The sequence below is a fragment of the Diadema antillarum genome, unplaced genomic scaffold, assembly GCF_040938485.1.
Source record: "Diadema antillarum isolate AM-2024a unplaced genomic scaffold, OU_Dant_1.0 scf00000192, whole genome shotgun sequence".
Taxonomy (NCBI): domain Eukaryota; kingdom Metazoa; phylum Echinodermata; class Echinoidea; order Diadematoida; family Diadematidae; genus Diadema; species Diadema antillarum.
The window spans coordinates 3087083-3112935 of NW_027271081.1; the positions used below are offsets into that span (position 1 = coordinate 3087083).

General features: G+C 36.3%; 1 protein-coding gene across 1 annotated transcript; it reads right to left on the reverse strand.

Annotated features, from left to right (window-relative positions):
- Positions 1–21098: 21098 nt before the first annotated feature.
- Positions 21099–21605, reverse strand: LOC139723484 (putative nuclease HARBI1). Its single transcript, XM_071634726.1, has one exon. It carries the CDS (start codon positions 21603–21605, stop codon positions 21099–21101), a length of 507 nt encoding a protein of 168 aa, XP_071490827.1.
- Between the last annotated feature and the right edge of the window lie 4248 nt (positions 21606–25853).

Below are 25853 nucleotides of genomic sequence, written 5' to 3' on the forward strand. Positions count from 1 at the left end.
ATGATCAGATATGACTTAATAGAGGCCGCTTTTCAAGTCTTGAAATCATTTGCAAACTCTTCACTTTCAAGTTTAATAACTTTTGAATAGATGACGCTACTGCTTTGAAAGTTGGCATTAATCATGGGCAGAATGTGCTGATAGAACGCGCTTAATTTCAGCTTAATCTGATAATCCCTTTATTGTTGTTGCTCCGGTGCGTTACATTATGTGTTTTGTCCCTTTCATGGTACAGCTAACAGGGCTTGGTAAAGATTAAGCGATTAAATAGACCGTGTGCTTTAGAGCCTCTCTTCTCAGTTCACACTTTTCCAGAGTGTGTGCTTTCTTTCCAGTATTTAGGTAGGTTAGGGGAGTCCATTCGAATTGAGTTATACAGCATTTTAAAGCTTAGAGTCAGCTCTTTCAGAATATGGTCCATAACTAAAAATCCATGTCTGACGGCTTTTTGTTGGTTTTGTGATGCAGGGTCAAAAAATAGATGTACGCATGTGACATCATACACTGTAGTAGTCGTAGCATCCAGAAGTTTTGTAGTGCAGGGTCACATTTATTGTATTTTGTTTTCTTTTTCGTATGTATCCGGTTATATCCATATTTAAAATTATGTACTATCTGTACTATCCACATTGCAATTTGTTACGAATTGTTATGTTTTGTTCGTCATAATAGGGAGCTTTAGATTTTCGAGACGGGGACGTTCAGAGCGAAAAAAAAAAAAACTGTTCTGAGCATGAGCAGAATCGCGTATCAAAGTCGATCTATTTATAGCTCGTGTGCCTGAGTTTTGACCAAAGATAGTAGAAAGTCTTTTCAGTTGAGCGTCTTTGGTTTTCACTACGTCTTCTGTGCTTTTTTTTACGTCCGCTTGGTTCACGACGTCGAGAGTTCCTTCATGTACCGATCCTTTAGGGGGCGCCATTTTATTTCTTTTCATACATTGCGTCTCAGCGTTATCTAAAGCTACTTTTCAGCACGTCGACGCACGCAAGGAAGAGGAGAACTTCAGCTCAAGCGTCGTCTCAAATGTCCGCGCAGCAAATCTAAAGCTCCCTATTAATATTAAAAAAGAAAGCTTGGAAATAAGCTTCGTCAGCGGATGTAATGCAATGTGCCAATAGTATTATCATGGCACCTTAAATTGATTCAGGGAGACACTGTATGGTTAATGTGTATTTAGCAATATCAACAGTAACACATGTGATTAAGATGATTATAATAACATCATATTTGAAAGCGCTCAGGAGAGACAAATATGTACAATCACATCAAATAAAAATCATTAGAGTCAGCGTAGATAGTCAAATGCGTTTACTTAAATATAACGAAATAGATACGGTATGACATAGAAAACTAATAATAAAATTCTTCTTTTTGGTTTTATATATACTTATAAAAATGTAAATATAAAGATGTATGTATGAAGAGTTTGTTCGCAAAAACCGATAAGTCCATATTTGCCAAATGGAGATATTTGCGATTAAAGTTCAAGAAAAATAAAGAGAATAATAAGAAAATTTTTGCTTCTTTTGACCATAACTTCAAAAATGTACATTATGTAGTGACCAATATATCATTTAAAAGGTATTATTTAATACTTCATGTTTCTTGTTACCGTCAGCGACGTGATGAACCCAGCCTACTTAATTTTTTTTTCTCTTTTTATTTTTTCTCTGTCTCTTTCTTTCTCTCTCTTTTTTCTTAAGAACTCCGTATTACGCTTGGTCATCTCTTAATCTGATCTCATTAACTTCTATTTCTTTATTGCTGACAACGCGACATTTTCGCACGAGAAGAAGAACCGTTTTACGATTCACCCTCGTATATATGCCATACAATATACAATAAAGAGTGAAGCACGTTTCGTGACGTACCATTTCGGTATAATACCACGGCCCTCCGTGACCATCGCTCCATACGACAAAACAGCTGAGTTTTCAGGAAGTATACATGCTAAGAAACAGAGAAGGTCTCATCTGGGGGAAGGAAAAGGTGTTCGAAAAACTGAGCTGTCAATCTCTGCTGAGTCAAGCTGTATCCTGCTCCTATCATTTTCAAGAATTCAGGTAGGTCGCCTATTTCTGTGCATCCGCGTCGGAAGAGCAAGAGAGATTTTGAACATATATCATTCTTTTTTAATTAACACATTAACAACACGCCTTTGAAAAAAAAAACAACACCCAACAACTAAACAAGAGAATAAGAAACGAATCTATATTACCTTGTAATACAATTTAAAGATTATTACTTCGTAAATGGTAAAACTCTACAATACAAATTACTAGACTTGATGATGATTAAAATTGACGAGCTTTCAACCAGTAGCCGCTAAATCCATTGAAAAACGATAGATTTACCGCATTTTGGAAGCAAGCTCCTTAATCATTACCCAAAGAGAAAAAGCAGTTAACGAGTTATCAAAGATAAAACATTGAAAATACCGACAATCGAATTTGACTGTTCTTCTACAAAGGAATATAGGGGCAACATTTTATAGATGCATCGCCCATATTTTTTATTGATAATTTTTTGAGTTGTCGCGTAAATTCATGTTGGTTATGTCCAAGGATTTGTTTTTTCGTACAATAGAAATGCTTAGATATCTATTAACCACGTCATGGCTTAAGAAACTTGATTGGTTTCTACAAAGTCACTGTCGAAATATAAACATACGTTGGTGTTTTACTTCTGGCTAGTTGTATTGTCTCATACAATCTACAAAGCCATGTGGAATATCGCTTATCTGAAAAGAGTTTTCTGTTGAAACAGGACATTTGTAACAGGGTAAACAAAATTCTGATATTTGAAACACACACAAAAAAAGGTTGATGTCAAAAATTGGAGAAAAGTTCAAAGGAATCGTTGGTCATGGAATGGATATGGAAATGCGTTGGGAAGAGGAGAGGAAAGAATGAATTTGCATATTGATACCACTTTTTTATTGACATGCATTGATCATGTGAAATGTGTACTTTTACGATTATCTATCCAATCGTTAAATGATTGGTATAGTTTCGGTTGACATGGGACATCCGGTTTGTAAAATTATCATTTAAAATTCTTCTCAAAACTCACCTGTTTAATAGGTCATATATTTTTTTTTTCTGGAGGCGCACACAGTCAGTTATCACTGTATCACTGTATCATATTAGCAGTAACATAAGAAGAGGAAAAAATATACATGTTTTTTTTTTCTTCTTCTTATGTTACTGTTAATATGCTAGTTTGTTAATGATATTGCGTTTTTTTAGCCTTTTTGTGTGAATAGCACAGGTTCACAGGTACGCTTGGAAACGCCTGTATGAAGAGCCATATAAATGGAATTATTGTTATTAGTATTATTATTAACGTTTTTTTAATGATTTTTGAAATAGTGAAAAACCTATGAAATATGAAAAAGCATAATTCTTTGAGGAATTCAAATTTTATTTGATGACAATTGATTTGTTAATAGCTGAGATATCTATACACAGCAATCCTAATAAAAGAAGGGCCCACTTTTTACCAGGATTTCTGATTTCTAAGCCATTGCAGAAGCTTGTTATCAAGTAAACTTTGAATTCCGCTTAGATTTGTATGCTGTTTATTAAGATGTCATACAGTGGTTTCTTTATAGCTATCTCAACCAATACCATAAAATCCTTTTAATGATTTTGCAATGATACAAAATGCGATAACAAAGAAGTATGTAGATTTATCCTTTCCTTCATGTAATGAATACATCGTATCGATGTTTGCAATGGTAATTGTTGAAATAACACTATTTACATGACTGGAAAACACATTTTGTAGGACATTCGTTGTTATCATGTTGTTTTTTTTTGTTTTTTTTTTCGTGCAGGAGGAGGCCATGTTCTTGTTCCCAGGGATTGTTCTCATTTTTCTTCTTGTTGGTAAGTGATAGTAGGAAAAAAATCAAAGACCTATTTCTACATGTAGAGGATGACTAGTGAGAGACGGAACACATGTCCAAAGAGTCTGAAGTGCTACTGAGGGAGGCTTACATTTAAACACTGAGAATACAACATCTTGTGTAATACTATCGTGAGATGCCAATACCTTTTTATTATTAAAAAGCGTAAGGTTTCCCACAACCAAAGTCATTATTCTTTGTGGTGGACTGAGTGTTGGCTTGTCTTTTATAACAGTACTTTGAAAGTAACGCATACTTACGTTGAACTTTACACCTTGAATTGAATCGGATTGACTTGGAATGATTTGCTTCAGGGAAGCAGTAAGTGCTTTTAAAAGCAGGGAACCATCGAACCGACGCAACGGCTTACAAACCCTTTCGAAGGACATTAATTATGCAATGAGGCTAAATTCTGTCTTGCCTGTTAATATGTTTTGTTCTCCAATAGGAAAGCTTCAAAGACAACTAATCTTTGTTGATTATTAATATCATTATTGTCATCATTTTGGTCAACTTATGTATAAACTCAGCAATGTACTGCCCGTTTTCACAAGCATGTTTGTGAAGAAACCCTTCTTCAATAAATACCAAAGTCTTCACTATGAAATGACTTTCATTTTCCTTGTTCATGTTGTTGGTACGATTTTCACACAATCTATATTTACATTTGGCGGACCTAAAAATTTGTAATAAACTTTGAGGTAATTTAAACGCGTCCACAAATTGAAGTTCTTATCAAAATGATTTGAAAAAAGAAAAGTTTAACTACAAGAACTTATAATCTCACCATCAAAATTAATGCTTTTATATAATCATATAATAGTAAAAATTGTGCTGATCATTTTAATGGATGCAAAAACCCGGAATATTCAACTTAATTTTCTCTTTGAGTCGAGTAATCATCGCTAAGCGGTTCCAACCATCCATTAACTCTCATCTTGTTATAGTATTTTATCTTTTATCTTCTCACCACGTTGTAATCTTTATCTCTCTCTCTTCCTTCTCTCTTTCTGAATGATAGCGACTTACTGGTAGTGTACGTATTTGTCAAGGCTATGTTTCGCGTTATTTAGGTTTCCATATCTTAATTAGTTTCGCAAATCTGCTTCTTATGTATAACAGTATTATCAAATCATATTATGATATGTTGCATTACGTTTTTGGGAATGTACTTTATACAATCATTATACCACTCCTCCCCATTTCCAGCATTTACATCAATCTTATTACACATTGAGATGTAATCCATGCGTTCAATTTCTGCAAACATTTATACGTTTCTGCTAGAAATTGATAAAAATAAGAGGAATGAATGACTGACTGCATGAATGTATGAAAAAGACCACAACTGCAGGTGCCATCTGACCCGAACAACGGACCTCGCGATTGAAAATCCTTTGTCTGATCCAATGACATTCTCATTTGACCTTTGTTTTGCACATGCGCAGATCACAACCGTGAACTCCCTTATTGAATAAGGGAGTTCACGGTTGGGATCTGTGCATGTGCAAAACAAAGGTCAAATGAGAATGTCTTTGCATTTGCTACTCATTTAAAATGAAGAGGATCATCGGGCAACTATGACACGTTCAATTATGCCAGCATGCCATGTATTTCAGACTAAATTAGAACGTACACGTGCATTCATTCATCAACACTGTTTAGCATAATCTCTCCATGTATCTTGCCTACATTGTTTTTATATAAAAGACGTCATGCTTCAGCAAGAACTTCTTGGTCGCTATCCATGTAATTTGAAAGTCTGTGTTGTAATGGTCAATTGAGACATGCGCTAACCATGAACTCCCTTACTGGCTCTTCTTCCTACTAGATTACTGACTTCATACTGATAGTGGTAATGATATCAATAACCTGGTCAAGACAAACCAGGAGTAACGCTGCCAAGCCCGGCTCCTCACTCAGGGTTGTCAACCATGCACATTTATTTCATGCTTGTTCCAGGTTCTTAGAGATAGCCCCTTCAGGGATAGAAATGAATCAGGATTATACCACACTATAAGAGACATTTAAAGGGGATGGCTAGTAACTGATCAGTGGGAATCAGTGGGAATGCTGGAGGATGACTGTTCCAATCCTTGTGGGATTCATTTAAAGAGTACATTATATATCTAATGTTGTGTGAAAATTGTTTGCTTCAGAATGGTCTCATATTCAAGTAATGTGCAGTTCAATGTTTCCAGGTTAGCGTGCCTGGTCAGTGACGGGGCATTAATCTGCACATTACTTGAATGTGAGACCGTTCTGAAGCAAATAATTTTCACACAACTGTAGATAAATAATGTACTCTTGGCAATAAATGAATCCCACAAGAATTGGAACAATCATCCCTCAGCATTCCCACTGATTCCCACTGATCGGTTACTAGCCATCCCCTTTAACATCATGTTAGATTTAACATCATGGGTGTTAATTCTAACACCGATCAATTGTCAAGAGAGGACCACACCGCAAGGTGTAGAAAGTACGTTTTGATGGTGATGAAAAATGTTCACCTGTCACTTCCTGATGTTAATTTGACACACTACTGGTGACAATTTGATACTGCGCTGATGTTAACAAAAGCAAAACAAAACATGACATTACTTGGTGTTGATTTGATATTGCTGGTGTTAATGTCAATGGTATAACACCAGCCCAGCTTTAATAGGAGACCACACCAACTGGTGTTACAGATACAACTTTACAAATACTTTATCGGAAAGTTCTTGTCCGTTTTATTGAACTTCTAAATCAACAAGAAAAACACTGTTAAAACTAATTACCAATCAAAAAGGTTAGTTTTATACTTCTAACACCACAATTGAGCACCGGAAATGCAACACAAGCTCAGTGTTTCATATTTAACACTTTTTTTTCAATACATGTATCACGTACTTTTAGAAGGGAAGACAGTGAAAATATATAAAACATAATAGTGGTCGATCTGTTAAGTTTGGAATCTGTGAATGTATGCTAAAGAAATATGCAGGAACCTACTTGAAAGCGAGCTTGTTGATTCGTCACCGGGGTTATCATCTTTACGCCACCATTGCTTGGCACCAAACTAATTTACTTGTATCAAGAGAGATGTCGTAACTAAGGAAACTTACACAAAGAGACACCGCGCTGCGTGTCTTGCCTCTCATATGCGTAGATGCCGCGTTGTATCAGGCCATTTATTGTTTTGTTTTGTTTTGTTCGTTAAGACTCCTCCATCTGCGATTAATTATTGATAGCCGTCATGCTGATCGTCTTGATGGCTTCTTCTTTTTATTCTCTCATCACGGATTACCAAGATGTATGGCAGCATGATGGAAGGCGAAGTGCAGTAGGAACACACTAAACGTGTATAGAAAAGAGTTATTGCTAGGGTTGCTGTTCGTTATTCCGAAGGTTCGTTAATCCGAAAATGAAATAGGGTTGCTTTATATGATATTATCATTATATAATAAGGAACCTTATTTCATTTTCGTATAAACGAACCTTCGTAATAACGAACCTTCAGAATAACGAGCTGTAACCATTGCTATACTAAGCAATGAATTAAAATGAGTTTACAAAGCAGGAATAAGAGCTACAAAGAGTTCACAAAGAAGCAATAAGGGCACGTGGAAGGAGACGAAAGAAAGATACTTGCAATTCTATGGTTATTATGGAATGCAAAATACTGTACCAAATTCATTGAATGACTGAACATAGATGCCAGTGCAACGATACAAATGAAGGAGCCACGACTGAGTTACAAACAATGGAGCCTTTTCCTTATGGTCACAGGATTAAAGCAAGCGGACATTTTAGATAGCGAGAGAAGAAAACATCAAAATAATGTTAAAGCTTTCATGTTGCAAGTGAAGACTGAAGAGTAACCATGGAAACCACACAGAGTGTCATGTATAGTTAGCATCACGTATTAAGCAATTTAGATGATTCATTCCCTTTAGGTATCTTCTAACATAGCTTAACCTGGTGCCTATGTAAGGGATCATCCTGGTAAAAATAATGAATAATGTTTGTCAGATCCATGCTATCAAAGATACAAAATTTTACTCTAAAGCTCCGGATCTTGTGAATCTGTACGTCTCCTTCAGATCCACATGAAGTCTTTACTGCCACGTGGGAAGGTCAAAATCCCACACAGTGTGACTCTATGAAGCACCAGAAGGAAGGGAAGTTCCTAGAGTGGTGGGGTTGGAATGATGGGCTTGGGGTGTACTCTGACGGAGCGTACACCGATGACAAGTTTCGCTTCTACGGTGAACCCAATGGGCACGTGGTTAAGAAGAAAACGTGTAAGATCCACTCAGCAGGTAGGCCTATATATAATGTCACTGAAATTGATTCATTTAAAGGGGAAGGCTAGTAACTGATCAGTGGGAATCAGTGGAAATGCTGGGAGATGATTGTTCCAATCCTTATGGGATTCATTCAAGAGTTCATTGTATATCTATTGTTGTGTGAAAATGATTTGCTTCAGAACGGTCTCATATTCAAGTAATGTGCAGATTAATGCTCCGTCACTGACCAGGGACGCTAACCTGGAAGCATTAAACTGCACATTACTTGAATATGAGACCATTCTGAAGCAAATCATTTTCACACAGCAATAGATATACAATGAACTCTTGACTGAATCCCATAAGGATTGGAACAATCATCTCCCAGCATTTCCACTGACTCCCACTGATCAGTTACTACCCTTCCCCTTTAAGCCTCATAAATCTCATAAATCATAAATCTCATAGAATGAAATTGATATTACGTACAGACTGTTAATCAATGAAGATATCAGTGACTTTAATAGCGAAGTCGTCACTGTATCAGGTTTGATTTGTTGTTTCATACCTGCATAATATTAGTTTGAACACAATAGGATCACGCATAATTCAATGTCATGACATGCATTGGCGCATTACCAATTAGAAGGTGCAATAATATGAAATTCCCGTATCATTTGATCATGTCTTCGAAAAGGCAACTATATTTGTATGTAGAAATTATTGGTAAACCGTTCCTTCGCTGTTCGCTTGAGGGGGGGGGGGTTAACAGTTAGCTATCAACATTCATAAGAAATACGCATACGTACGGTAACTATATCCTATCAGATATTATGAGCAGAACATGCATTTAACAATCATCTAATATATTACCTATTTTGTCATCCAGATAAACCTTCTGGCTTCTGTTGAAATATTAAGTCAATAATAAGTCAATATGGTATGATGAAAGTAAATATATTTTCCATTGTGTATACTATTGGGCAATCGTACTCACTTTATAAACAGTATCGTATGTGAAAGCATGGTATCATAAAGATTTAAGAACATAATTGAGGGCCATACATCTGCCGTGTTGTCCTAAACCCCTCCCTTAGTATATAGCACTGTACCTCTTGTATGAAGTCGGTATATACAAATTGTATAGATTTCTTCATGGGTTGTCATGCGCGTTATATACGCTTTCCTTTCCTTTTGTTAGCCCCTGCAACTCAATTAAACATTCGATATTACGATTCAAATTTCATTTTATCTTAGATATAAAGAATGTAAAAAACAAAAACAAAACATGATTTTCATGTAAAGGAATTAGAGAACCAGTTAACAAAATAATTTTGCACTTTTGTTTTGGGTTTTTTTTGGCGAGTTTACCAGTTGGGAGAAGTGCATATTCCGTCATTTCCTGATTTTACAACATAAAGTTTATATCCTGTTGTCAACGTATGTGTATTCATATATTATTCATTTTTTCATTATTATTATTAGTGACATTATTATTGTTATTATCATTATTTTTGTTATTATCACTATCATTTTTGTTGTTGTTTGGGAGCATAGTAATTATAACTCAAAGTGACGCTAAACACTACGAGCTGCAAACCTCATTACGTCTACAGCCTCCACAAATGCTCCATTTCTCGAAGACGAAGTTCGCTTGATTGCCGGAAATGGCCCGCATGAAGGAAACGTGGAGGTCAGAGGTCAAGTCCAAGATACATGGCATCGTGTGTGCAGCCATGGTGACTGGGATATAAATGTTGGTCGAGCGATCTGCGGGAAACTGGGATATGCAAAAGCAGCCGAGGTCTTCACATCAAGTCCATTTTCGCGGGCAAGCACCACCGAAGAGGGCGTAATATTCAGATGCTCCAGAAATCAAACAGATGGTACCACTGTGTGCGACAGCAAGAAGAAGTCTGCGTGTGCGCCGTCTGATTCAGCCGGTCTCGTGTGCTGTAACGGTAATTCATTAAGTAGAAAAATCTACTTTCTCGTAGGCCTACATGTTGACGTTCATTAGAGTCGAAAGTGGTTAACATGTCATGAAGTATGTGATAAATGAAAATAATGTGAAAATAGCGCAGTGCTAAACAAATACCGTAAAGATGAAAACAAAAGCATATTAATCAGAGGGGTTAAGGTTGAGGTGTAAATTTTCCTCAATTTGTCTCCCTCCGCAAATAAAATTTGTAAGATCGCAGCTGCTGATGTGCAATTCTTTGTTATGATTCAGTCACATTTTGTCCATGTATTTCTTCAACTAAAGTATGTTTATTGTTTCATTTCATTTCATTTCATTTCATTTATTTCCACATTGAAAACAACAATCATTACATTTCAAGTCATAGTATAAACATATTCATTGTGGGGGACCAATTAAAGCCTTTCAGGCTTGTTGGGAATAGGCCCCAAAGTAGATACAAGACTTTCTCAACTTACAATATATAGATACAACATAGTATAGAACACAAATGGTACACAATCAAAGCAGGATGAAGAAGGAAAAAAGAAGAGAGTAAAATACTGGCAGAATATACAAAACCATGTTGCTATTACATACGGAAAGTGCGTCTAAAATTGTTTCTGAACTGCTGTAATGATTTGTAGGTTTTCAGTTCCTTTGGTAAGGTATTCCACAAAATGGGACCTTGATAAAAAAATGTTGACTTGGCTAATTCGGTTCGATAAAGGGGAGGATGAAAATCTTGCTGGTTTCTTGTATTATAAGAATGAATACTGCTGTTGAGATGAAAACATAGTTGTAAGGGGGCTGGTAGTGCATCAAATAAATACTGTTGCATAAAAAATCCTGTTTGGAAGGAGATTATATCTTGAATTGGTAATATATTCATTTTTTGAATAATGCAGAAGTTTGTGACAAATAATGTGAATGAGTTATGGTACAAATAGCTTTCTTTTGCAACAAATGAATACGTTTCACATTCTTTTTAGTTGAATGGCCCCAGACGAGAGTACAATAACTCAAATGAGATGAAATGAAAGAATTATATAACAATTTCAACACATGCTATAGGTAAAAATTTCAGTTTTCGCAATATACCAATATTTCTCGACAGTGTGTTGCAGAGCATGACATGACTATTCCAAGACAGTTTATCATCCAGCATAACACCCTGAAACTTTATATTTGTTACACGTTTGATCATATCACTATTACAATATAAAACAATATTATCAGTACACACACGAGTCCCAAATATCATAAAATTAGTTTTTCCTGCATTCAAAATTAACTTATTTGCCTGCATCCATGTATCTAATTTCTTCAATTCTGTATTCATATTGTCAAATAATAATGACAGATCATTGTTACGCATAAAAATATTTGTATCGTCAGCAAACAGTAAATAATTTAACAATTGAGAACAGTTTGATAAATCATTTATGTAAATCAAAAAGAGAAGAGGGCCAATAATGGAACCTTGAGGGACTCCACATTTTACAACCTTATAATCCGATTTGAAACCTTCTATTACAGTATATTGCTGTCGATTATATAATAACTTTCGAACCACTTTAAAGCCACACCCCGTATACCATAATGACTAAGCTTATGTAATAGAATATAATGATCAATAGAGTCAAAGACTTTTGACAGGTCAATGAAGACAGATAAGGTAAATTCTTTGTTTTCAATCCCTTGGATGATATTTTGCATAAATTCTAATACTGCGGAACAAGTGGAGTGCCCGTTTCTGATATCATACTGATTTGGAATGAGTGTATTGGAACCTTGAAGAAATGCGGTAACTCTATTGTAAATACATCTTTGAAATATCTTAGCAAATGTATTAAGAATAGATATGGGACGATAATTACTCATAATACTTCTATCACCTTTTTTATATATTGGGATTACACGTGCTATTTTCATATTATTTGGGACTATACCAGTTGATAAACTTATATTGAAAATGTCACACAATGTTCTCACAAATGGTATAACTTGTTTCACAACCCGGATACTTATGAAATCAGATCCTGCACTAGTGTTATTTTTCATCTCAGAAACAATAAACAAAATTTCGCCACATGTGATAGGCTTAAAGAATATTGATGAATACACAGGGGTGCCTAAGAAGGATATAAACTCACCATCATCTTTAAAACCTTGATTCAATGACAAATTATGACCAATGGTTGAAAAATAATCATTGAACACATTTGAGATTTCAGCTTTATCTGTGACCAACTCATTACCTGTTTTTATTCCGTGTGAATTTAAATATCTATTCTCATTATTTTTTAAGAGCCCATTTACACATTGCCATATTTTCGAATATCATTCTTCACAATATCAAATAAACAAATGACGAGTATTTAAATTTCATTTGGATATGTAAAAGCTACATTGTACTTAATTTGTGTATATGCAATTGTCATATTATATGCTTTGGCCGGAAATGGAATAAAAATGAAATGAAATGAAAAAAGAAATGAAAAAAAGCCCACGTGACTCGAACGTGTCATCTACTGCTTTCCGGGCAGCTGCGGCACTGTCTACCACCAGGCTATCCCTGGTTGCCGGTATAGTACTAGACACGATGGACGTGAAACAAATACCCCAGCTCCGAAATTCCTGCACTTTTATGTTAAGTACCCCAAGGCGGACAAGGCATCAGATCAATGAAAGCAAAATAACTTTCCCGACATGTTTGTTGATAACAGATCAGAAGATGCGATCTTACAATTTTTTTTTTTTTTTTTTTTTTGGTAGAGGGAGAAAAATTGAAGGAAATTCACATCTCATAGGTAAAGATTTTTTTTTTTTTGCATTTACAATGTTTACCAAGGCAGTCATCCTGATGTATCACATTATACAAGTCACTTTGCGTGTTTTCCCCCGCCCCCACCCCCCCCCCCCCCCAACCTGATGTGTTATAGACACAGATGAGTGGTTCAAAGCAGTAGACTCGGGAATATCAGGTCTCGGCACTACTATGAGGAGAATGAGATACTTCCATGCTATTACCTATTACGGGCACGTACTTTGGTGGTCCAGCTTACATCATGTACGAGCGATTTTCAATCTGAGGATGATAAGCAACGCAGAGTTGACTGTGGTAAGTATGTCGTCTTTAAAGACGAAAAAGTACATTGCATTAGCACAGCGACTCCGAACATGTTTACTTGCTTTGCACGGCACATAGTTCGCCTCTCAGTAGCGAGAATAATTGAACATTGATTGCAGCTGAAGGAATTCCGAAATTCAAGTTACTTGCTCTAAAACATTGTTGTCACGTTCTATATAAGGCAAGTGCATAAGTCTAAACTGGTTGGTCTAGGTCCTAAATCGACGTAAACGAAGTTCATTCATTCATTCATTCATTCATTCATTCATTCATTCATTCTTTCATTTATTTTTGCCATCTCCAACAGAACTTGTAAATACATTTTTTTTTCACATAAAACATAAGGACATATAGATGATGTGTCAACATTACAAAATAATATGATAAATGAAATCTATGGATAAACAAATGGTAGGGTGAAAGAAAACCCACAAAGAACATTCTTAAGTTTAGAAAATGCAGGAGGTGGGGAAGAATGCTGAAGAAGCAACGCTTGCAGGGTGCATTCCCCCCAAACATAGTAAAACATTTTTACACATTATATCATTGATCTTCTACTTTGTACAAGAAACTAAAGAAAAAAAAATCATCAAAATTGTATCCTTTTTTTAAATTTGAATATAGAAAATATAGACATTTACATGTTTAATGATGACGGTCAAATGAATTGTTATAAATATCTAAACAAAAAGGAATATTCTTTAACTTACTTTAAGACAATTCAAACTTGGGCCGTTTTTAAATTACCACTGAGGCTTTACCACTGAGGCTATTCCAAATTTTTTAGTCCTACAAAAGTAAATGTGGATTTAGAAAATGTAGTCCTGGTTAAAGGCAAATAAAATTCATTAGAATGACATGTTAGGCACCTGTGGAAGGAGTTGTTTTTCACGAACGGCCCAGTAAAAGTGGGAGGTAATAATTCATTACCAAATTTATACATGAATTGACCATGATGATAACTTTAAAAATCAGTTACCTTTCAAAACATTTTTCAAAAAATAAAACGTCTGTTTGAGATTTCCAAGATACATTGCAAATTATGAGAAGGAATTTTCTTTCGAGACGTAAAAGTTGAGCCTTTGAGCCAATGTGGTCTTCTTTCAATCTGATTGGAGGAACGTTTATTGACAATTAAACTTTCATGGGCTAGAGGTCAAAATTACGATACACTAGAAGGCCTATAACCATGTTCTATCAGAAAAGAAACATTAAATGTGACGTTAAGACTACATTGATGTATAGAACCGTCCCCTTAATCAGCATTGCGTTCATTTCCCCCCTCCTGTCTATTTTTCATGATTTTTTCCTCCCTAGTGCATATAAATATTCTGAAAGGGAGGGGGTGCTTTCAATGGTCTATCAAGAACACCCGCTTGCAACATGTTCACCCAATATATCATTTTGGAATTCAGCGTATGTAACTCATTTCTTTATTGTGGTTGTTTTGTCTGTACGTTTGTTTGTTTGTTGCTTATTACCTTTCCATTTCTATTCCTCTCTGTGATGCAGTTTTACTTTGAAATACGAGTAAAAGTGATTGGGATCGCGGTTCAGTCGCTCGGAAAATGTGAAAAGACATTCATCACACCATTGTTTGACTGTGTGGATATTGCGCCTTCGACATACGATGTGGATACCACACCAAAAGCAAGCTGTGGATCTCAGAATGCGGTACGTATATAGGATGATCTTCGCAAAGAAAACTATCATTATAAAGTGCAACGGAATGACCTCGATCACGGTAAGACGTTTTTGCCTGCTGAAAGACACTACAACGTTCAAGGCATTCATTTTAAGACAACCATTCCTAGTATCTACTGGAACGGAATTGTTCCTATAAGTGACTAAAAACATAGCCGTTCTTGTTTGCGCGTAGAACCATTGTATATGAAAACTTATATTGATATCATGCAACTGGTATTTACCTTATTCAAATTCATGAAATTCTTTACGTCGATGCAGGGCAATTTGTCAATCTGTTGCAATGGTATTTAGCTTTTTTTCCATATATGCAAAGTTACGAAGACTCTATTCCATCTAAGATATTGGGAATTACACACATTGGCAACGATATTCTCAAATTTTCAAAGGTAGTGCACCCATGACTGATCCCCGTGGATACCAAGTGTCAAGGAAATAATTTGGGCGTTATCAGTGTAATAGCCGCTATGTGATGAGCAAATTTTTCAAATATGTTTGATCTTTGGTTTTGATTGTCGCACAGATCCTTGAGGCGCCATCGGAAAATATGCAGGAGCTGATATATTTAAGAAGAAACGGTATCTGGGCAGATTGCTTTACCGCATCAGTGTACACCACCGTCGGAGCTTGTGAGAGCCTTCAATTCGAGATTATCTTTTTTACCATGGGATAACGATGATGTTATTTGAACTAGCAGTTCGTCTTTATGAAGACTAGATTTACGCCAATTGATAATGTAACAAAGAGTTTGTCACAGACATTACAAGGCTTAATACCTTTAGACTAAATGTTACCCTGCATCACAAAACCAACAAAAAGTCGCAAGATATGGATTTTTAGTTAAGGGCAGATATTGAAATAGCAGATTCTAAGCTTTCAAATGATGTATCACTCAAATGAAATGGACTCTCCTAACCTATCTAAATATTGGAAGGAAAGCACACACTCTTGAAAGGAGTGAACTGAGAAAAGAGGCTTTGAAATAAAGCGCTTAATCTTTAGAAACCGTGCTGGCTGTGCGATGAATGGGACAAAACAGAATGTGAACCATCGTAGCAACAACAATGAAGGGATTATTAGATTAAGCTGAAATTAAGCATGCTTAATTAGAACATTTTTCTGTCCATAATAAATGCCAACTTTCAAGATGTTAGCACAATCTATTCACAAATTATTAGAGTTGAAAGTGAAGGGTGTGCAAAGGATTTAAAAAAAAATGAAAAGGGACCTCTAAAGACATACCTAATCGCACTACTTTACAAAAAGGGGTTGTAGAAAACTGCTGCAAACACACCTTCCCATTCGTTTTATGACCCAAAACTTCAGAATAATGAAGACGAAGAATAGTTCTTTCAGAAAGTATGAAAAACTTAGAATTGACTTGGTTGACCCGTTTCACCTTTTTGAGGTCCTCACGCAAAATCAAGGGCTGCGACTTTATGTTCGTTTTGTGATGCACGGTCACAAATATATCCGTAGATCTGCTTGACAAGAGGAAGCGCGCGCACACACACACACACACACACACGCGTACATACAACAGAAAACACATTTATATTCACATGTCGTTTAATGTGAGCAGGGCCCCTTGGTAGAACAGTTAACCAACTGAAAGGGCTACCCTGCTAAAAGAATATTGAAATGAAATAAATAAATAAATGATACATTCTAGATATGACTTAGACCTGATATACGAAGTCGGCAGATGCCAGTTTAGAATATAGCAGGAAACGAATGCCTTTTTCACAACGGACCAGGCAAGTTTGTAATGACTTTTGGTAAATGTGAGTCCATGTTTAGCTAGTTACATAATACCAAGCTTCTAATGGTAGTAGCTATTTGAATTATCCTTGTGGTCAGAGTGAAAGCATACTCAATTTAAAACCAATCGCAGAATAGATGTTATGAGGTCTACTGTCGATTGTTGTCTCTGAAAGTAAAAAGAGCATGTCGTTTTGACACTATCCTTGCTAGACTTGTTTGTTTGTTTTTATTATTTCATACTTCACATTTCAATCAACAAATAAATAAACCATAAACATAACAATACAAAAGTCTGGATGAATTGTGAAGTACAGCATTTAAGACGATCTAACATGTGAAATATGAGGAATCTACATAGAAGCATTGCTTGTATAAAGGGTGTAGATTCCCAGATGGCTGATATGAGATTAATTCTTACTTGATATTTGCAATTGAAAGGAGTTACTATTTGTGAAATGGGGAAATATAAACGTCGAAGAACAAAAAAGACAAAGAAAACACAAAGAAAAACAATGTCCGCGGCACAAAACTTCTGGAGAGCTGCGTAATCTCCCGGGCGAGGTAACGATAAGTCGGATACAGTGTACAATAGCAAAAATACAAAATATGCACACAGAAGAACCAGGAGAGGATAAGAAATCGCGAGCCGAGCACGTGTTACATAATCGATGACAGATGTAAGAAGTATGAACAGAGAATATCGGGGATCAAAGAATAGCTATAAGTATGCATTCAGAAAAACTAATTCAAGTTTATGCTTACATGAATTAAGAGATTGGGATTGTATTGATTCTCTATCCAAATCATTCCAACATTTAGGTCCTGTAGAAGTTATTGTTTTTAAAGCAGATTACGGTCCGTACAAGAGAGAGATGAAACGACTCTTTTTGTCTTCTAGGGTAAGAATGAACTTCAGTATTTTTAACAAACATCGAAGAAAATACATCGGTGAGACCACCTGAGTCTAACTGATACATTTTAAAATGTTCTGACATCAATAAATGTGACCCGCTACAACAAAAAGGTCCTAAAGTCGCGCACGGTCGAAGCCGTGAAAATCGAGTTTGAAGTCAGAGAATCATAATTGGTGAAAACTTACGATTTTCTGATTTTGACATATTATTGGAGTCTGACATGTCTTCTATCATCTGTCGAAATTTTGAAGCAAAATGATGAAAGGAAAGACCAAAAAATAGCGTTTTTCTGGGCCATGTTTTTGGCGTTTCGACCAAGCAGAAACCGGTTCGAAAATTTGGATTGAGCGCCACAGATAGGCTCCGCCCCTAACAATGACCGGAGTGATCTCATTGGTCAGTTTGCTGCTTGCCGCTAACCGAAGCGTGAAGCTCGCACACTGCCAAGTCGACTGGTGCGTGCGGGTGGGATGCGCTATGCCCAGCCGCTTCTCCTGGCATCCTGGTCACTGATTGGTCGGTGAGGAGACCGCCTACGCTGTGCTTGAATGAGCATTTCGGGGGTTGCTAGGGTTTAGTTTTTTTACCTTCTATTGTCCGGGGGTGAAAATTGACTAGCGTGTCCCTTGATCGCGATTGCGTCGCAAGGAAAACTTTAAGGGCGCTTTTCTCGAAACGGTGATTTCCCATACGTCTCGACATGCCCTCTTTTAAACATCGATATCTCCGCAGCCGATTATTTTCATAAGATGTGTTATATATCAATTTAAAGCAGAAAGATTAGGGAATTTTGTCATGCAATTTTCAAATAATCGACCTCACCCGACTTTAGGATCATTTTGTTGTAGCGGGTCACAAATGAAAATACATTGATATATGAAAACATTGATAAATGAAATGTTCTGACATTAATAAATGACATATATGAATGAAAAGACTGATAAGAGATGCCGCAGAATTGATTTCGAGACCGTTGTCTCATATTTAAAATATCTCACTCCAAACAGTGAAAGTGCCAAAATTATTGAGAGTCTCCAAAGTAATAATTTGTTTTTATTTTTTAAAGGCGATAAAGATAAGCCTGGAAATTGTCATTTAATACGTGTCCTTCCATTATTAGTAAGAGGTTTTAGAAAAATAGTTAATGATTCATTACTAAATTTCCTACAAAAGAATGAAATATAGCATAAACAACAATATTCCTTTAGAAAGAAGTATCACAAGTCCAAAACGTTCCTTGATCAACTTGATTAATGATATTATTCAGTATGCTGTATCCTACTCTTTCTACGATCTCAATTTGCTGGAGCCGTAGAATCGTGGCGGAAGAAATGTTCGTTCTTTATGTACCATATTGTTTGTATGGATATGTTATGTATGGTGAAGTTGTGTGTGGTTGTATTACCTATGATTAGGGAGACTGGTTGTAGTTGTTGCACGGGCTAGTTATTACAGGATCATTTTTTTAATGCAAAGAAGAGGCGGAGTATATACAAATCTGGAAAACAACAAACTATATGAAATGGATCCTAAGCTTTCTATCCTAGCTTTCTATCCTTGTTTTCGGTAGCTCCTTTTGCCACAAAACATAATTACATCCAAAAATATCAGCGTGCAAAATTAATCATGACTAATCATCTTTTGATGACGTAACGTCTGAAAGAAAAAATGATTTCCAGCTTTCTGAGTTAAAAGCAAATCATTGGATATTGTTTTATTTCATCAAAAGTATTCCTCGCCAATAAGTGACGGGTATGTTTCAGAAGAAACGTATTCTGGATATCTTGCGAGGGTAGCACTGTGTCATGTTTGAATGATGATTATGTATTAAGCACACGTCTTTTAATTCATAAAAAAGACGTGCCTGGTCAAGTTGTTATATATAATATATACATCTGATTAAGTTGCACCTTTGTTGCATTCTCTCTAAACATCATTTTGTATTTTGCCGGTAAGCACGTACCTCTATTAGTGTTGTTAAATTTCATTGTCTTCACAGTCCTCACATGGTCAAGTCAGTAAGTCATTTGCTTTTTTTTAACTTTATGGTATGCTTTGTCGGAAAAAAGGATGAAAATAAAATTAACTTCACTGAATTTAAAACAAATAAGCTTATCAGCATGCATCTTATTGATTGAAATACTAGTAGTAAAAGCTGCATTCTCCAATCGATTAAGTCGGTTACTTTCGTGGAACATTTCAATAGCTAGACGTGTAATACCAAGTTCACAACGACGCCGGCGGCGAGCAAAGCGGCGGCAAAGCGTAACAAAGCTTAATAAATTAAAGCGTAAAGACCGTAATAGAGCGTGAGAAAGCTTTGAGCAAGTCGGGACATTCGGCAAGAGCGCCAAAAAAAAAAAAAAAAATCTAACCTGTTTAAAAATTTGAGGCGATCTGATCTGATCTGATTGCGTAAAGCGGGGAGAGCGTATTAAAGCTTATCACAGCGTCACAAAGCTTATCAAAGTTTTGGTCAAAGCGTATAGGAAAGCTTAACAGGGAGACCCTGTATAAAACATAATGAAATAGAAAAGGGAATAGAATAGTTTTTTCTATTAATTTTTTAATTATATATCATTTTTTGATTTCATAATGTTTTATATCTTATTTCCTTTGTTTTATTTTCTTTGTTACAATAAGGGTTATTATAAAATTGATTTTCATACTATATTTTTAATTAGTGAGAAAATCAATTTGTAATAATCAATTTAACAAAAAAATGCGTATTTCAAAGATCTTTTATTTCACATATCTAAATTTCAAATTCTACAAATTGATTTCTTTAAATTTTCACTCCTGATTTACAATAGTAATATTATTTGAGTTTTCATGGGGAAAAGTCAATAAAGTCTGTATTTATATTATTTACAAACAGATGAAATACATAACTATAATAACAATAATAATAATAATAACATCTTCACAAGTACACATAATACAAAAATTATTTCAAACTTATATTAGAAATGAACAAAGTGTGCATATGGGAGAATGTTCTTATTTCCAGACACACATCATCAAGTCTTTATCTTCATCATCTGCTTCTGACGATATCTGAGCCACTCCTTTTTAACTCAATCAGGAGGTACCACCCCAGCCATTCTTTGTTGCCAGTCAACAGCACCCACTGGAGAGACGAATTATTCTCTGGGATGATCTCTCTGATGTCTGGCATCCACAGCGGCGAGGTTCCCCCTTGCAGGTGGTTGCGGAACATCTTCCCAGTGAGGTCCATCTCTCCAGGCCCCTGGTACGAAGTTGGGCTCTTCATCTTCGTGGTCCACCTCAATGGCTGCCAGCACCACCATCTTCCTCAGCAGGTTGTGGAGCGCCACAGCAGTCTCCACCAAATCTCTGACGTTATCTACCTTCTGTTCCAGCGTTCCCAACATGCAACGGAACCTGTTGGCCAAGATGCCAAAGGCATTCTCCATCACTTTTCTCTCCTTGAGATCCTGTAGTTACAGATCCCCTGTTCATCTGTCATCCCTCTTCTCATGTAGCTCTTCAGGCCAAAAGCATCGTCACCCAGGATGAAGTAGGGAATATCAGGCTGATTTTCTCCAGGGAGACGGCATGGTGGGGGCAGCCCTACGGATCCATCTTCTAGGCATTCGAAGAGCTCAGAGTCTGTGAATATCTGGGAGTCAGACATGAGTCCTTTACCTCCCAGCTCAATCCAGATGGACTTATACTCTGCATCTACCAATGCCAGCAGTGGTATGGAGAAGAACCCCTTGTAGTTGTGGTAGAGACTGCCTGTGTTTGCTGGCTTCTTATTGGCCATGTGCTCTCCATCCAAGGCATCAATTGCATGGGGGACATTCCATCTCTGTTCAAACTGATGGGCAAGGGTGCTCCATGTTTCAGGGGTGGTAGGTATGTTGAAGACCTCATCTTTATGCGCCTCTCCAATGGCCCTGCACACTTCTGGAATCATCTCTGATATGGTTGAGATACCACATCAGAAACCATATGCCAGTGATCTGTGGTTGTCCCCAGTGGCCAGATGTCTCAAGGTGATTGCCAATTTGAGGCCAGCTGACAAAGGGTGCTTGTAGTTAGTCTTTTGCTTCTGGATGACTGGTGCCACTCTCTCCAGGATCTCATCGAAAACCTCAGGGGTCACTCTGGTGAAGTTTCTGAAGGCAACAGGTTCCTCTAATCTCAGTTGTGTGTCCAGGAGGCTAATGTACTGGCCGTACTGCTTGCTGTCTTCTTGCTTCAGTGAGCCATGGCCTGGTCCAGCAGCTCATCCTGATGAATGGTCTCCTCCCTCCTGCTGGTAGTTTTACCTCCTCTTGTTTTTGCTGTTCTTCCTCTCTCTCTCCTCCGCCTCGAGGGCTATAGGATGTAGTTATAGAGGAGGGAGACAAAGGTCATGTCTACTTCATAAGATGGTTCATACTCTGGTACATCTTGAACTTCCATATCTTGTTCGTCTGCCAAAGATGCAATGATTTCGTGTATCTGCTGCTTCTTTACATAATTATGCTCTGGATCAGAGGCGGGATGCAATCGGGATCGCGAAATATTCCATTGCGTAACACAGCTAAACAAAGCCTATCAATGCACAAGAGAGCTTGACAATCGTATCAGAGCGTTATTTAAAGCGTGATAAGCGCACCAAAGCTTATCAAAGAGTATTAAAGCATATCAATGCGTTATTCAAAGCGTAACAAATCCTGATCAATCGCCATCGAAGCGTGAGAAGCCGTAGCGATTCGGGAAATAATTTGTCGCCCAAAGCGGGAACGAACTTCGTATCAGAGCTTGTCAGAGCATAACATATCTGAGGAGATCGTGAGATTCTTTGAAAAGTAAACAAAAAATGACGCCGAATTGATCGCAGATTTAAAGCGCGACATTCGGCGTCGGTGTTAACATAGCTTTAAAAAAAAAAAAAAAAGAAAATGTGTCGCACGAATTTGGCCTACCTACAATGCATGTTTTGCTGTTTGGTAATTATTTCGTTTACATTTATGAAAAGTAGACCTAGGATTGCATTGCAAAGATCGAGTAAACTTAATGCTGTTAGGGAATATGCGCATCATATCCTTGTGTGTTATGTACAGCAACCCAACAGAGTTATTTCCTCCACCAAGGGAGGTTGTTATGTCTTCGTTACCGTTAGTTTGTGTGTTTGTTCGTTAGTTAGTTTGTCCGTGTGCAAAATAACTCAAAAAGTAGCAAACGGATTTAAATGAAAATTGCAGTTAAGGTTGAAAATGACACAAGTAACAAACGATTAACGTTTGGTAGTGAACCGATAATTTTTGGGGAATTTATGAAGGATTTTCAGTATTTTGACAGGTAGGGTCAATGAACTTGGGAGTTCAGGCTGCGCGTATTTTAGGTTTGCATGCGCGCAATAGAATGCGTGCTCTATTTTCTGCTATTTTTTTTTTTTTGGTGATTTTCTTACAGTGGAAGATGATATTCAAAATGAAATTGGTTTGTCATTCATATCCGAGAATATAACTGATTCTCAATCTGAACTTGAATTGCTTGGTATTTGTACTAAAAGGTTCAACAATGATCATCATGTTAATAATAACGGTCATAGATTATTAGATCTTTGCAAAAGTATGGATATACATATAGTGAATGGCAGATTCGGTGATGATTTCGGTATTGGTCGTTTAACATGTGGCAGTGCCAGTACTGTTGATTATGCTTTGGCATCTCCCGAAGTGTTCACAAAAATTGAAAATTTCTCCATCGGTACTTTTGATAAATTTCTATCAGACAAACACTGTCCGATTTCACTCGAAATTGTCAATAAATTTGCTCATGCTGTAGAAAGATCTACTGAAAATTATAATGTTTTTAGAACAGACGTAGGTAATTGTAATGATGAAAAGTCAATCAAGATCAAATGGGAGGATAAGAAAAGAAATATATTCGTTCAAAATTTTGATGATGCAGAAATACTTGCATCAATAGATTACATAGAGACACTTGCTAAAGGAAACATCTCTCAAAGTGAAATTGATAAGATCACTGGTAATCTACGTAATATCTATTTAGATGCTGCAGATGCGTGTAATATGGTTATTGAGTCTAAAACAAAGAATTTCAAGGCACGCCGAAACAAATTTCACGCAAATTCTTGGTTTGATAAGGAATGTTCTGATGCAAGAAAAGATTTTATACGAGCAAGAAATGTCTTCCGTCGAACTAAAACTGATCACAGTGAGAGTGAAATGAAACGTAAAAGTAAGCTGTACAAAAATGTTATCCGTTTAAAGAAGCAAAATCATACGTGGCAATTAAATTCAGCGTTAAGGAATTTAAAAAGTTCAAATCCGAAAGATTATTGGAAACTGATTAATAGGAAGAATAGATACTGTGAAACATCTCAAGAACTATCATCGCATGATTTTTATGATCATTTTAAAAGTTTGGGTAGTGGTAACGTACGATCTTATGATGCTGGTATTGAAGCACTGCTTCATGATATGTCAAATGAAGAATTAGACAGAGAGATTGAAATATCGGAAGTTGTCAATCAAATGAAACGACTTAAGAATAACAAGGCACCAGGCCTTGATTTGATTTTGAATGAACTTCTGAAGAATAGTTCAAAAAATCTGGTCAAGTTGATAACCAAATTGTTTAATCTTATATTTGACAGTGGCATTGTCCCAACAGATTGGGTAAACGGTTTGATAAAACCATTGTATAAAGGGAAGGGCTCACGAGATTGTGTTGACAACTACAGAGGTATTACATTATTGAGCTGTGTTGGGAAGCTATTCACGGCAGTATTAAATGATAGAGTAACTTTGTTTGTAGAATCACAATGCCTGTTAGGAGAGGAACAAGCTGGTTTTAGATGCGGATATTCAACTATGGACCATGTATTTTCATTACATGCTATTCTTGATTTTTATTTACAGAGAAGGAAAAGGCTGTATACAGCTTTTGTTGATTACAAAAAAGCATTCGATTTGGTTGATAGATCTTCACTGTGGTTGAAATTGTTTGACCATGGAATTAATGGTAAATTACTCCGGGTCGTTAAGGATATCTATAGAAAGTCAAAATCCTGCGTTTTTTATAACAATTCTAAATCAGATTTTTTAAAGAGTAACATAGGTGTAAAACAAGGTGAGAATTTATCACCAATATTATTTTCGTTGTATTTAAACGATTTTTCGTCATTTCTGTCTCAGAGATACCCTGGCCTGGATTTTCTTTCGTCAGGTATCAATGAAACGTGTTCTACCGAAGAAGTGAATATGTTTGTTGATTTATTCACATTACTATATGCAGATGATACGATTGTGTTGGCTGAAAATGCTGAGGAACTCCAGTTAGCTCTTGATGCTTTATTTGATTATTGCCAATTGTGGCATCTGACCGTTAATACTGCTAAGACTAAGATAGTTATTTTTTCCCGTGGAAAAGTTAGAACAGCTCCTACCTTTCTTTTCGGAGATGACAAAATTTGTGTCTGCGATGATTATGTTTACTTAGGAACGACGTTCAATTATAATAATAATTTTAAGAAAGCTATAAACAAACAAGTAACCCAAGCCAAAAGAGCGTTGTATTCTATGAAAAGTAAAATTTTACCTCTCCTCCTTCCAATCGACGTAAAACTAGAGCTATTTGAACGTTTGATCATGCCTATTTTGCTTTACGGCAGTGAAATTTGGGGTTTTGAAGACCTCGCCCAAATTGAAACTTTCTTTTGTAGATATTGTAAGGAACTTCTTGGATTACATAAGCGAACTCCGAATTGTATGGTTTACGGAGAAATAGGTAAAGATAGATTACAAAAAACAGTGACCCTTCGGATGTTAATGTTTTGGTTTAAACTTGTTAACAGTAATATGTCAAAGATAGCGCATATTTTGTATAATTTTCAATATGTTTTATCGGCGAGGCAAGAAAATTCGATGACATGGGTAATTAGGATAAAAGAAATATTTAACAACTTAGGTCTAACTGCAATTTGGAACAGCCAAGCAGCACATCTCACTTTAGCTGGCTTCAAAAGTTTAGTTAGTACCAGATTAAATGATATTTATAAACAAGAGTGGCATAGTAATGTAGACAAAAATTCTCAATGTTTAAATTATCGAATTTTTAAGCAGGATCTTCATTTTGAGAAGTATTTTCGACACCTTAATGATTCACAGGCAAAAAATTTATGTAAATTCCGTTGCGCTAATCATAA

Excerpts from the sequence above, each read along its gene's own strand:
- LOC139723484 (XM_071634726.1), bottom strand. The coding sequence starts at position 21,605 with ATGATTCCAGAAGTGTGCAGGGCCATTGGAGAGGCGCATAAAGATGAG.